The sequence below is a fragment of the Centropristis striata genome, chromosome 19, assembly GCF_030273125.1.
Source record: "Centropristis striata isolate RG_2023a ecotype Rhode Island chromosome 19, C.striata_1.0, whole genome shotgun sequence".
Taxonomy (NCBI): Eukaryota; Metazoa; Chordata; class Actinopteri; order Perciformes; family Serranidae; genus Centropristis; species Centropristis striata.
The window spans coordinates 14,045,402-14,060,924 of NC_081535.1; the positions used below are offsets into that span (position 1 = coordinate 14,045,402).

The 15,523-nt window shown below is 37.9% G+C and overlaps 1 protein-coding gene across 1 annotated transcript in view; it reads left to right on the forward strand.

Moving 5' to 3' along the window:
* Positions 1-2,747: 2,747 nt before the first annotated feature.
* Positions 2,748-15,523, forward strand: part of pdlim5b (PDZ and LIM domain 5b) — a 44,915-nt gene continuing 32,139 nt past the window's right edge. The window contains exons 1-2 of the mRNA XM_059357947.1: positions 2,748-2,868; positions 8,783-8,885. Of these exons, the coding sequence (XP_059213930.1) occupies positions 8,790-8,885 (96 nt within the window). The 5' untranslated portion in view covers positions 2,748-2,868; positions 8,783-8,789. The remainder of the gene's footprint in view (positions 2,869-8,782; positions 8,886-15,523) is intronic.

The following is a 15,523-nucleotide window of genomic DNA, read 5'->3' on the forward strand; positions in this document are numbered from 1 at the left end:
AAGCCTATATGCACATTCTGTCCGGTTGAAACGGTGGACAATTCTAAAATTATCCTTCACAAACCCAGGGATTACAGGCTTTTGCTTGCCAAATAAGTACACCCCGTTTCACCTTTGTGTACGTGAAAAATATCCAGACATGTTATCTAATAGACCGACCAAAGTACACAAGGGTGTTCCCCTACTGAGGCCAAACCTCTTAATCTGTCCTCACCTGCTCAGCCGGGACAGAAGAAACAAGGCTGCAACTTGTGAGTATTCTTCATTATTGATTAATCTGTCTCACAGCCCTAAGTGATGTTTTAAAATGCTGAGTTTTGTCCAACAGTTCAAAACCCAAATGCTGTTAGTTTACTATCGTCTATGACAAAGACAAACATGACATTCCTGCAATTAAATAGCTGAAATCAGGCAGTGGTTGCCATTTTTGCCTAAAAAGGATTACAATTATTATTTTAAATCAAAATGATTACTGATTCATCCCTGTAGATTGACTAATTGTTTAAAAAAATGTTTTTATACTTGCTTTTTCTAGGTGTGGCGACCTACAAATTGGTGTAGCTCAGTGATGTTACAGCAACAACTTGAGAGATCGATAAAAAAGAAGACTAAAGTCAGGAATGTAGTAAACATTGTTTTTTGTTTTTGTTATTTAAACAAATGTCTGAAGGGCAAAACTCACAATCTTCAGTCACAGTCTTTTTTTTATACATCTTTATTTGTGTTGGTTTTGTGAAAACCTCAGCTTCAGGCTAGATGCCATGTCTCGGTAGACAAGAAGCAACACAACAAGATGAGTGACAAATGTTTAGGTATGAGCTTGCGGAGGAGGAAGGGATAAACTACACTCTTACCTCCAGGCCATACATTTCTGAGTGGCTTTAAATCCACAGTAATTTCATAAACTGTGAAGCATGTGATTTCTGTGCTGACCACTAGAGGGCATAACAACACTATGTCACTAAAATCCTGGTGAACACTGAAACCTGCTTCAATGCCCTATCACAGTTACTTTATAATGGGAAATAAATAAACAAACAAAAAGTAGAAAAGTAAAACTTTCACTCAAAACTACAATGTATTGTAATGTATGCATTCTGTATAGCATCAACAAGTGTTCAGCTCACCCAGTGGTTTACAGGATGGCATGTGACTCGTCTGTCCTGTATAGGAGGTATTTGTGGAAAGAATGACATCATTGTCCATTGATGCAGGCAAGCTGATTACCTGTCACGTTAAAATATTTCTTTCATAACATCATATAAATATATCTCCCTTATGCCTTCCTGTAACTGCTGACACTTTGCTTCCTTATTTCAATGACGTAATGTTCTATGACTCCAAATTACCAAAGCAAATTTATGTTTAACTCCTTGATTTTAATGTAAACTTAATCAAAACTGGGCAGATATCACAGAGAATAAAACCTTCCCAACTCACTCACCCACATTAAATGGGATGCATGGATAAAGTGCATTAACTTGTACAGGCTTTGTTTAATAGAGCAATAGCATTTCTGTATTGTTGTTCTCCTATAAGCTTACTAGCTGACTTGAGTATTTGGTGTGAGAAGTTTTGTTGTTACTAAATATTGACACAAGACAAAAAGACAAGCCTCACAAGAATTAGGAGGACTTTGGGTTAAGGCAATAAATAGTAATAGTCTGTGCCAAAAAAAAAATCAGACAAAGACAGACACCATCATCAAAAATGAAAGTACTAATTTATTATTTGCATATATTTATTATTTATTTATTTGCATTTATTAAAAAGTGTTATCAATAAATGAATCAATGTTTTTTTTAAATGTTTACATATAATAAGGAAAAAGGTACACTTCTCATACAATCCAAGCTACATGAATCTTACTTCTGAAAAAAAAAGTTGAGACTTGCTCAATATTATGTTCATGTGCTGCTTTCTAAATTAATTGTAGTGTATTAAGGAGTATTGTTATTTGAAGAAGCTGTAATCAAAACGTTGATGATGTTTTTTCCAGTGTTGGAAACAGGGCCGGTTCTTGGCAGGCATATATGAGGGGGCAGTCAGAAATGTGAAGGGGGCATCATGTGTACACATCATGCTCCCGGAGAAGACTAAGCTCCTGCTACATCTTAAGGTCACTGAGGCACACAAACCCCCTGACCACAATAAGGTGGCAATCCCTCACATGAATGAATAAAATAAAATAAAACATCCTTCACCCAGATTTCGTGTATTGTGTGTCCCTTTTTCTGCGAATTTTCCGCTACTGCAGATACATTTATTTGCAGTATATTAATTTTGTGAGTTTATTAAAATGTGCTTTCTCAATTTCTAAAATTTTGATTTGAGGGAGCAAGACATTTATTTAAGGGGGCTCGGCCCCCTCTTGCCCCAGCGTAGAGCCGGCCTCGGTTGGAAAGTTGTTAGAAAAACATTTTAAGTTCTCCAGCCTAGTGGCTCAAACTTAAGATATCATCAATGCAAAAGAAAGAAAAGGGAGGGGTTATTAACTTTCAAACAGGGAGTGATTTATTTATTAGTTTATTCTTTGCATATTGGGACAAATGATCATTTGCCTCAGGAGCGAAAGCTTGCATGTAGGCCTACTTGGGGTACTTTAGGGTGTTCGCTTTACTAAAACTCACCTGTTCTGTCCCACGGTCTGACATGCCCATGCCTGCCTCTGTGTTGCCTCGGTCTACACACACACACACACACACACACACACCGCTGTGAACCCTCCTACCGGCAGCCAGATGGGGCAGGCTTATATGCGGAAGTTTCAGTTCCGCTCAGTCCAGTTAACTTCGAAACTGAGAACAGACGGACTACAGTCACGCTTCTTTCTCTCTGTGCACAGCAGACCCGGCTCCACAAGGCAAGGTGAGTCCTGTTCAGTCCGCTACACCTGACAAAAACTTTCAAACAACGAGGCAGGAAAAGTCTCTGCTCATGTGACCGTTATGATTTTTACAGCTTTATGTGCCTGTTACAAAGTTGCAATTAAAAGAAGCGCGTCGAAATATGTAGCTACTTTATAACTTTACACATTTTGTGATACTACTCCTGACAGTTATCCTACACATTTATTTTACTGACGTAAAACAGGTTGACTAAAAGTTCTATAAGAAAAGTGCACCAATAGTGAGTAACATGTGTTTTATGTCACACCCACTGAAGCTACAAAAGAGAAATTAAGGTTCAGTTTCCGTGAGAAAAAATAACCGTGCTGGATTTTACACACGCTAATGTGTGGTCTTTGAAGTAAACACGACTGAGAATGACCCGGGGAATTATCACTTTTGTACCATGACTAAAACGTTATGTTAGACTATTACCCCTAGAAATTATATTGTATTTAATAGTCTAGATTTACATACTCAGGTAAGACATTTAATGCGACGTAGGCATTTAAAAATAAGTGTTATCAACATATTGAATGAAAGAATGTGTCATGTAGGGTAAGAGAGCACAGATGTTGCTGTAAATCAAACATGTGTAATCAGGGTGTACAAAAAGTGTCCTATAAAGTCAGAGTGGAACAAGTTGTCCCATTGACACTGGGTAAAGGATATTGACTTAGACAGTTAACTATCAAATTTAAGGTTTTAATATTGTGTAATCTAACAAAAATGTACATCTGTCCTTTATTTAATCATATAAAATGTATTTTTTGTATCTAAATAAAATCATATGTATAATCAAATATATAATTTATAATGAATAGGCAGCACACAACAGTACATTGTGAAAATATACTCACTCACTCTGTGAGTCAACATGTCCTGCAATGATGTCACCAGTCAACATTGTCTCCTGAAGCATTGTGAAATGAGCATGACGTCTGAAACTGTAAAAAAAAAAAAAAAAAAAAACCCAGACTGCTCATCAAAACTCAGAGACTTTCTTCCCACTACCTGAAGATCACTTGATTAAAACACAGCTGTATTTTGACACATACAGTGGAAAGGACATAGAGGTCAGACGAGTGAATGGCACTTACATTCGACCCTGTTGACCCGTGTTTGATTCCTGCTGGGAGGGGAGTTTTTCTTATTCAACCATGACTAGGAAGTTACCCTAAACTTTCAACCAATTACAAATAACATGTACATTCAATAACAGACTATTTGGATACCTACTTATTACATCAATCAGGTTGACATAACCTCTACAAGCACATATAAATGCCTGAGACTGTAGATAACTTGGCCAGCAGGTCCCATTTGTGCTGTGCGGAAAGATTTGTGATTTAATCTTGTTTTTGGTGTGAACGTGCTGAAATATTAAGTGTAATAAAGTGCCATTATGACAGGAACTTGAAAGATAAGGGCCAAGTGGAAAGTAACCAGATTGATGGTGGAGCTAGCTTTGAGAAAGGTTGATGTGAGTGCTGCTGATAAAATGCTTGTTCAGAGCTCTGCTGTTTTCCTCAATTTTAGGAACACTGAGAGGTGTGTCTGCTCATGTCTATGCATGATATCATTAGGGATTGCAAAACAAGCAGGGACATGAGATGAGCCTTAATGTTTGCTCTTTCCATATTTGGAAAAGAAACGCTACTGATATGCGGGTATGACTGATCTGAATTTCAACATCAACTCTTTTGGTAGCTTTTACTGAGATGTCCCAGTTGGCTATGAAATCTAATACTGTAAGAATTTGCTGTGAACAAGTGACATAGTTCTATTCAATGTATTCCTCAAGGGTTGGTGAAAACAATGAGAGCATGTCTTCAAGCCATGACTTTTAGCTTTAGCTTTAGGTCTGTTGTGTCCTGTGTCACCCAAATTTCCAGTTCAGTTTTGTAAATTCAAATGAAAGTTGTAAGCAAGATGTCACTAAGCTCCTTATATTGAGGTTATGATGTCAGCTGCCTGCTGGTGAATTTAGCTACAGTGAAGAATGATTTTGGACTTAAAGGGATAGTTTGGATTTTTTTTAAAGTTTGGTTGAATGAGGTACTTTATTATTCATTGTCGGTGCACAACCTATAGTGGATGGTGGTCTGTACACCCCTAGTTTGGAGAAGCAGGCAGAAGTACTGGCTCGGACACTAAGTAATGTACTGCTGTGGATGGGGGCAGCAGCAAAACATATTTTAGCCACTGCACAAAACAATACTATTATTAGTGCATTAATAATGGTACATGTATGCGAAATTTACAAGATTTTTACTGGTTTACCTTGCAGTCAGACAGAACTTTTTGACAGGTAACTAAAGCCATTATATCCAAATGCGGTCTTCAAAGCAACCAGACTACATTGACAAAAACTGTAATTTCACTTTGCAGAACACAGGAGGGTTACTGGTCTACCGCTGCCTCAAGATTCAATTCTTTGTGTTTTTGTGTGACTTTGGTGAATCAGAACTAACAATTTTAAGTCACACAATAGTACAAATACAAATTCGATTGAGGCAGCAGAGCACCAACTCCCATGTTCTCTAAGGTAAAAATTCTGTTTTTGTCAAAGGACACTGCTGGCTTTGAAGAGAACATAGATAACAGCTGTGATTTCCTGTCAAAAGGGCTGTCTAATAGCAAGGTAAAGTTGTGAAAATATTCAAAATGTATCGTCCACTTAAGCTGATATTGTTTTGTTGCTTTTTAAGGTGGCTAATAGCTGACCTCTGTCTACTGTAGGTTACACAGTGACTATGGATAAGTACCTCATACAACCCCACTTAATAAAGCTCTGCTATTCCTTTAAACATTGTGTTATCTTAATCACTGTTTAATAGTTGTTCAAGGATGTTTCTCTATGCTGCATTTGATGAGTTTAATGTTGAATGGCTTAAGTTCCTTGGTGACAATGGACGAACGATAATACACTGGGTTAGGCCTTGTAATTTCCTTAAAAATAAAGTCTTGGCTCACCTCAACCATTCGGTCACCTTGAAGAGGGAGACAGCTGTCCTTAAGTGGTTGCTATCTTATTATAGATCTTCACGTTCCCCAAGTCTGCACGTGTGTATTTTTGCTTAGTTTGATTGTAAAACAATGTTGTATAAATAGTAGAGCTATGCGCTCTGTACTTTCCAGGTGTTCAGCTCCTGCCTATCACTTTCACACGTGATTTGATTTCTATCTGCCCACCTCCCCACACCCTTTTGTGGTTCCTGCTGGCTTCTTTTTAAGAGCCTGCTTGCCTCTGGGGCGAGTTGGTGAGACAGTGTGTTTAGTCCCACCCTCTGATCTGGTGTGTACAATTGACTAAGAGATGGGCTGCAGCAGGTGGTGCTGCGTCCCTGAGGGAATTTGTGACGTGAGCATGACTTATGACCTCAAAATGACATGCCTCTGGGATGACAATGCATTATTATACATGAAATACTCATCAGGAAAGTATGTTTTTTCTCTGCACTGCCCAGCACACACATTTGGTGTTGAAAAGGTGTTGAAACATTTTAATTCCTTTGTTTTTCAAAATCACACACACATTTTTCCAGCCGTGGTAGTGAGAAAGTGAAATCCTCTTCACCAAAGCCAGAAATAAAAGAGCAGATACTCATCAGCACTACAGTTTAAAACTCTGTATTCAGCATCAATAAAGTCTTTCCATTCACCCCCATTCTTTACTATATTTTCCAAATTTTCTCAACAGAAACACCAGACTATTAGTTAATTACATCTGAACTATATGTTTTTAGCTTTCTCTGCTTCCCAGTTTCTCTCGAAAGTAAAATATGATAGCCACTAACAATGCACCCATCTGTTCAGAGTTAGACCCAGTATTTTCCTTTTTTCCATATAATTGCAATGTTCTGTATGTGACATATAATGCTCGTGGGTTTGCCTTTGATGTCATGTTTTCATGTCAACATCCACCCTTCCTGTTGGGCCGGGCGAAGGTGATATATTTCCACATGAGCTGTGCTTTCTCTGAACTTGCACATAGAGGCACACAGGCACACAGACACATCCACTGCAGCCTGTTAGCTCAATACTCATACCAGATTTAACTGTATCCAGCAAATATGGCGTACCAATTTCCTCAATAATTAACCTAATAAACATAATAATGCACTAAATCTTAACATGTGACAGTACTTAACTTCAGTCTGGCTTCCAATAAATAGCTTGCAGCTTCAATTTTTCAAGGGAAAAGGAATGCATGACATGCAGGGCTTAAACCAGTGAAACTCAATAGTGCATGAAATATTTTACTGCACCAAATAGTCTTTGCTGTGTCTCAACTTTGGAACTGTCCATTTGATTTGAATGCACACATGTATAATCAGGATATGGTATTGTATCCATCCATGAGGTAATGTAGCTGATGGTGTATTTAGCCATTGAGATGTTGAAATTCAAGGCAAACCAGTGAATTGTTGAGTTGGCAGCTGAGCTCTGTGAAGTCTCTGACCATCCAGGGTGTGTCTGGCCTTTACTCTGACCCTGTGCAAGGCCAGCAACACTAAAGTGGCCTGAGGAAAGGCCAGTGTTCACTTTGTAACATAGTAGGGATTAAGAGGGCTTTTTAGCAAGATGTGAAACAATAAAATATATCTTATATCAAGGCTTTAATCTGTTCATCATCATTTGATGACTGGCAGGGACTAATATTAAAGATGCAACAGGTACAAAACGGTTCACGAGTCTTACTTCGGAGATAAATCCCAAAAAGTATCCCAATCTTCTGGGGAAAATAGGTGATATGAAATGCCTAAAAATCAAAATGATTCACTTATATGTGCCCCTATAGGGCAATATAATAAGCAGGCACACATCTCCATCATATTAATTTATTTTTTAGTGTAGCTTGTCTCTGTCTGTGCATGTTTGTCTGAACCTATTTTCATAAGCAGTGGGTTCACTGAAAGGACAGTGAGATCATACTGTGGGTCTAAAGTCCAGCTCCAGAGTTACTGATCTGAGCTTCTTATTAGGTAAACAAAGGATAGTGCTTTTGTGCTATAAATAACCCAGACTTTTTCTTCTTTCTTTTTTCAACTACTTTTGCAAATTGAAAGCCTAATTTCTGATTCGCTGCAGGACGTGCATCAACTAGGTTAATCTTCGACTTAATTAATATTTTTTGTTTGATTAACACTTATACAACTTTCTTGAATATTTAATTAGACTAGATTGGATTTCATTAGATTCAATATTCCTTTATGAGTCCCACAATGGGGATTTCAATTTAATCAACTGATCTGGGAAACTGAGTTTCTTCACAAAGTACCGTGCAAAAGCACCACTTTAGATGTGCTCCCAAGTTCCTTTAGAAGTCATTCAGCATGAAAAATGCCTTGAGAAAATGCTGTATATGATACATTACAGATTCACTATTACCCCCATTGTAAACAGTATTACCTGGGACCAGAGGACCTTCTCCAAAGCTGTCAGCAGAGAGCTATGAGCTTCACAAGAGGACTATTAATACACTGTTGTACTTGAATTTAGATAGCCTCAATGTGATAAAGGTTAAGTCAGCTGCACCAAGTCTGGTAAGCTGTTATTGGATGACAAAAAGAAAATATTCTTTACAGTGTTTCAGAAAGTCAGCTTCTGAGAACACAACAAGAAATGGCATATTCTAACCTCATCAGAGGAAGGTGTCTGTTTGGATTTAGCAGAATATTCATCTTGAAAATAGTAATCTTTTCTAAATGCCAGTGGCTGAATATCAATTCTATATTACATTATATGCTGTTTACATTCCCTGTTATTCTCTTTCTCTCCTTTTTAATCTCCCTTGTGTGTGATATTTGTTGTCAGTGTGTCTGTCTCTTGGTGGATTAGCACAGGTTCATGCACAATCGAGTGTTAAATATGTGTTCTTCTGCCTGTAGGTGAATCATGAGCAGCTACAGCGTCTCCCTGGCTGGCCCAGCCCCCTGGGGCTTCAGACTGCAAGGAGGGAAGGACTTCTGTCTGCCCCTCACAATCTCACGGGTGAGTGGAAGACACACACACACACACACACACACACACACACACACACACACACACATATGTACCCTTCACTCCATGACAGTCACCTCTGAGGAATGCTGGTCATGCTCACTATGCCATTTGCCCATTCAGTGATGAAAGTGCGTGTGCCATTCATCTCCAGTGTGTCTCTCACTGCTGGATTTAGACACCTCCTCTAAAAGCTCATGGCCTCTGCCACTCAGTCCCCCATGGTCATGACCTGCCTCCCGTCAAGGCTATGAGTATTGTCATAATAATGTTACATAACTGAACCGTAACCACAATATCCATCAATTTAAAAATGTCTTTTGGGTTATATTTGGAGGATTAGGCTGATAGCTGTTAACGGCTGCTGTCATTTCGGGTCTTCAGATGAGGGATGGTGCTAAGTGTCCTGGCCTTTCTCCCTGGCGTTAGTCCTGATTCGAAGCACAGGAGACTTTGTAAACTGCGACTGCAGCGGAAGAATCAGAACCTGTCCTCAAATGGCTCATCTGAGTGAAACTCTAGAAAGCCACAGTGGTTCTGTAATAACTATTTGGGACTTTGGACCACATAAACTCAAACTGGGACTTGGCTCTGGCTGACCAGGTCCTGTTGAGCCCTCAGCTGGGGCAAGGACTGCTGGACTGAAGGGCCTGCTGATTGAAAAACAGGCCTGTTTATGACACAGCTCCAGACTATACATAGTGAAACGGTTTATGTTCAAGTCAGTTCTGTGCAAACACTGATTGTTGAACAAATTACAAGAACTATGCAGTGCAGATAGTCTGTCAAGTAGCAGTTGATTTCAACCCAAGGGTATCAGAAGTGTCTCAATTAAACTAACATTATTTCTTGTGAAACAGGATTAAAAGTCGGCAGCTTGTCCTCTATCAGTGAAGTCTGGCTGCTGCAGAATGAACAGTGTTATTTACTTCATGCGGCTTCCTGTTATGTAATTCTAATCTCCATGTCATGACCAAGGTCAGTGACTCTGTTTATTTGTTGCTGGCCCGGTTGAGTTACAGAAGTTTGAAAGTTTTGTGTGAAGAGGAGAAGTGACTTTTCTCAAGTGGAAACATAAACATAGAGTATGAAAAGGCCAGCATAGCTGCTCAGACTATTTTTATATCTTCACACTATGATAATAATGGAATGAGGGACATCATGTTGTCATAGTGGCATGTAGCTGTCAGGAGACATCTTGTCGTCATATCTCAAAAACAACACGTGAATGAAGCACCTCCACACTTGTCACCTGATTAGATGTTAGAGCACTTTTATACATACAGAACATAATGAAAATATAAAAAGTCTTTCCAGAGAGGAGGAGGCAAACAAAATCTGCATGAAATTGTCTGTTTTAGACGTTAATAAAACACAAGACCAACATCTGCACAAATGTAAAATAAATACACCTACATTTTTACATCTTATTTTCATGATTTGTAAGACATGTGAATTGATGACAATAGTTTTCCAGTTGATATCCAATATGCAAACTGCTGTATAAAACCCATAAGAAAAATGAGAATCAGATGGTCTCCTGACCTCAGAATGTGATATGTGCCTTGTCATGTTTTTACAAGAGAGTTTAAAATAAAAAGAGACAGGTGAGTTGGGAAAGGTGTCAAAAACACTGACAGAAGCCTTTAATCTATCAACCCTCTGAACCCAACAACAAGCTGATGCAGTTGAAACGAGTTGAAATCATGATTTCTTTAAAAAAAAAAGGCCAAAACTATACAATTTATTATAGCGAGAAACTTTTAGACAAGAGCTTTCAAATTTATGATAGTCCTTGACCACATTTAATGAACACTTTTATTAAAATTACTGAATCAAAGCTTAAACCAGTGATATTTAATAAACCATTTGCACTAACCTGATCCTGTAAAAAACATTAAATTCTGTGCTCCTCAGAGCAACTGGGAAACCATGAATGACTCATCTGAGACCAACAGCCATTTGACAAAAATTCAGCGAAACTTCGATTGAACTGCAAAGCAGAGAGGAGAGGACAAGCAAGATTATAATAAGAAATATAAATAGTTCAATATGTATAATAGCATGTGGAGCTCCCATTTTCATCCCTATATTGGTAACACTTATGGGCACTTGGAAAAATGTTGTAAATATAGATTCTTTTTTTTTTGTCCAAAATTTTTTTGATTTTAAGGATTTGTGGCATTATAAGTGTGTTATAATGCACAAAAGACATGTGCTGTTTCCATAGAGGTGCAGGACTTTTATATTCCAGTAAAAGAAGGCCACAGTGAGTAAAGTATAACAGGTGCAAAAAACGCCCTGAAACCGGTAAGGACCACAAGTGCTTGTAATGTGGTTGTTTTTATTATTTCTTGATTTTTTTTCCGGTTATAATGACTGGTAGTTACTCCAAGGACCATAAAAGTGTTGAATACACCTCCTGTGTCCAGCAGCAGTCCTGTGTTGAGTCATCAGTGGTCGGGATCGAGCCACAGTACTGCTGAGCCCGGCGAGATGACTCTCACAGCTTTTCTCTCCATCACATTGTTGGTTAGTGTCATTCCTGTGACATATTTTCATCAGCGCGTGACCAGTGAATGGCACCATAAATGGTTCCGATTTCTTGTTATTGTCCAGGCGCCAGGAATAAGTCTATCTTTTGTCTATTTATCTTCCAAATCCTAATGTCACATAAGGCCCAGCCAATATAACGAATGCAGGACATGGGCTCTTTTTGTTACAGTAGAGCTGAAAAGTTTATATATCCAACATTTCCTTTAATCTGATCTCATCTACAGTACTGATCTGAAATCTAAGTTAAAGAAGTAACAGTATTTACAAAAGGAGGAGTAAGTGAGTAGAAGGAACATATGGAAACATCTGCCAGCAATTTAACCATTTCTTCTGTTCCTTCATTAGCGGAGTGACGAGAAAACTGTGTCGATCACATGCCTATTTTCAGGTTCATTAGAGACCCACGAGGCTAAATAGACTGGATTTGTAGTAAAGAATATGCCTTCACATTAAAGCTTCTATTTATTTAGCTTAGATGGATGCGATTGCCATGGAATAATGATGTAATGACTTAACATGTGCCTCCCATATGTAACTGATCCAAAGATTACATACAGTACAGTACAGTATATAAGGCAGGTCACTTAAAATACAGCCACAGATATCCTGATGCCTTATTTAGAAATATTTAACTTTGGTCTTTGGCCTAATAAAACTAAATCAAAGTATGAACTGGAGTGCAAAACATAAATCATTTTTATTGTGCGATATTGAGTTGGGATGTATGTTAAGAGACCACCCATTAATGTAAGGATGACTTATGGAGGAAGGGTCCAGTTATGTGCATTATGTGTGCGGGTGTGTGTGTTCCTGTTCCCCCAGACCTTTTCCGGCATCTGTGGTTATTCAACTCCTTCTTAGGAATTTCTTGACAGGCATTCATTTATTTTCTGCATTGCTTATGAAACAGTGGAAAGCTCAAAAGACAAAACATAACACTGGAGTGCATCAAATCTATTTACACACAGTGAATTAAGTTAAACATATCGGTCATAAATTCACTTATTCTCCAAAAAAAGATATTATGTAAGAAAAGTTTGTGAAAACTTAAGTAATTACTGGTTATTTTAGGTCAGTTTGGGGTCATCAGAGATAAACGTTCCTCTTTTTTCCCAATGACCCTTCACTTCCCCCTCTTGTCTTCCGTGTCCTTTTGATTGTTGTTTTAGTGTCATGTGATACTGTGAGTGAACATTATACAAACTAATTTTAGCTCTGTGTGTGCAGTCGGCGCTGAGCTTCCAGATTTGCCCCTTTTCGAGCGCCATCATTATGTGTTAATATAGTGAGGCTACTTTCACTCTCAAAGAAGAGGATTGTGATGATTTAGTGTATCTGGGCAACCAGCATCAACATCGGGGGTAAAAGGTATTCTTACTGCCTTCAGTTTAAGAAAAAGTATCCTGGCAGCAGTTTGCAAATTAACATGATGCTGGATTGAAGTGAATTGACTAGTGATTTAGTCCAAAAACTCATTAGGAGAATGTTTGCAGAGGTAATAAATCAAGTGATAAGTAAGGTAATTCTCTCATTGACTTCAGTTCAATTGGAATTATTTTGCAACCAGTGGAGTTCCTCTGTGCTGGCAATTAGAAATAATGCAGGTTTAAAGCATTTTGGCTTTGGCTTCACATTTCAGGCCTGGAGGTTGCCAATTGGTTGATTCTCACTCAGATGTTAAATCAACTCCTAGAAAAAAATGGGGATTTATTAATTTCACACTGTGCCATATATTCTGCATGTAATTTATCTGCAGATGCTCCGAGTCATAAAGACACCAAATTTTTCTATATTTTTGAGCAACTGCAAAAGCCAAAATGAGGCAGAAACAGAAACTCTGGTTAAGAGGAGAGAAACTGCAGCAGTCAATGATTGTGTAAATTAGAGCATTAAAAAAGGTTTTTCAATAATTATGAATCACTGTAACTATGAGAGATCTTTCAGCATACGGTGATAAATGTGCACAAAAAATATTAGGCTGATGGATCCAGTAGTATGCAAGATTAGCTGCGGACAGACAGATATGCATGACCCCCCCTCCAGGCCCATAGCTGGTGGAGATAATAATCTTATATCTGCTAAGTATATGTTTATTATGAGATATGATAGTATCTTGAGATAATTATTAGAGCTATGCCGATCAAAACTTTCACATGCTCTGCTCTGTGGCTTCCCAGTGCAAAACTGAGACAGCTGTTGTTTCTTTTTGCAAGTATTAATTCGGTTTGAATCACCCTTCTCTGTGCTCTTTGATCTGACTGCAACATATCCTTTACTCACCACTCATTCGCTGTGTAGCTTTACATCCAGCATGTGCGAAACTTGAAAGGCTGACCAAAACTGTGCTTTAATTTCCTCTCTGCACACAAGTGCAACCAAATTAGATATATAGAGCCAACCGTGAGAATAACCTCCAGTGACATTCAGCTAGTAGGATGTCCCAAAAAAAAAAAAAAAACATATTGTTTGTCCAAAAATATCTTAAAAAAACCATATAGTTTGTCCAAAAATATCTAAAAAACGCTATATAGTTTGTCCAAAAATATCTTTAAAAAACCCTGCCATATAGTATGTCCAAAAATGTTCCTTTTAATGTCTGGTACAACTAAAGGTACATTTGTTTGGATAAAAATAATGATAGCAACAAAAATAGCTCATAAGAGTTTAATTTAAGAGCTGATATCAAGTCATTTTCCATGGTTTCCTTGATAATAACCAACATCATTATCAAGAAAACCATGGAAAATGGCTAGATGTCTGCTCTTAAATTAAACTCTTATGAGTTATTTTTGTTGTAATCATTATATTTGTCCAAACAAATGTACCTTTGGTTGTACCAGGCATTAAAAGGAACAAGAAATTGAAGAAAACAAGGGTCGTCTAATATTTTTTCCATGACTGTAGTAACTCTAAAAATTAACAAAAAGGTCATACTATAGTATGTCCAAAAATATGAAAAAACACTGCTTATAGTATGTCCAAAAATGTCAAAAAACAGCCATAGTGTAGTGTGTCCCAAAATGCCTACAAGTAGAATAAATCAAGTGAAATATCAATAGTTCATTAGACACACTTATTATTGTTTACTATGTAAATTCCTGGTGGTTCATGTTTTCTAAAATATATTTCTCCTACATGTAAGAAAGGGTTAATGTTGGGTGTCAGATATTACGATAGTGTTTGATAGCAAGTGCTAAAGTCCAAGTAGAAGAATCCTGACCATTAGGGGAAACCTGCCTGTTGTTTTTTTGTCATTGATTTACGTGTAATACAGAAAGAGGTCTGTATCTTGTTGTAGCTCACTGGATAGAGAGTAATCTGTCAGACATTGAGCCATAACTTTTGGTTGAGCTCAGGTCCAGAAAAAATAAAGTCAAGCAGTGAAAAATTCCCCTGGCATTTTAGGAAACTATTCAGACAGATAACTTGTGGCCTGTGCTGCATAGCTGTCAAACAGTTTGTCTGTATTTTTTTTTATATGTCTCTTGTATAAGAATCTCTCTTGAGCATTTTTACACGGAAACTGAAATTCAATAGAATCCCGTCAAGTTTATCGCATATTTTACAGCTTTGTGAATATACGCTTCACAAGGCATATTTAATAAAGTGTGATTCTATGCAGGGCCCTAAAGATGTGTTCAGGTTACATATGGGTTTAGTAGAAAACAGTTATCTGCAGTGTGTTTGATCCCAGTATGATCTCCCTGGTGTCTGTCGAGAGCTGGATTGAAGGCATCTGCTTTCAATCTCCCTAATGCTGTATGGCAGGGCTATAAAGAATAACCAGGCTGTCACTTGGTTTTGATTTAGATTACTATTTTCTTTTGTTTTGTCGAAAGATATGGAAAGGAACAGTCCGCTTTTTCTCACTTTGAGAAGACAGAGGAATGAGCCCCTTTAAATGTAATACTGACAGTTGTAATTGCTGTAATTTTAAAGACATTATGTGGCCACTGCACATGATCTGTGTTCATGGTTGCAGCTTGGAATACAGCCGATGATTATGACTGTTTTCAGGTCAGTTGGATTAAAACATCACCAACAGTGACAGTCACTCACACTTGATAACAGGC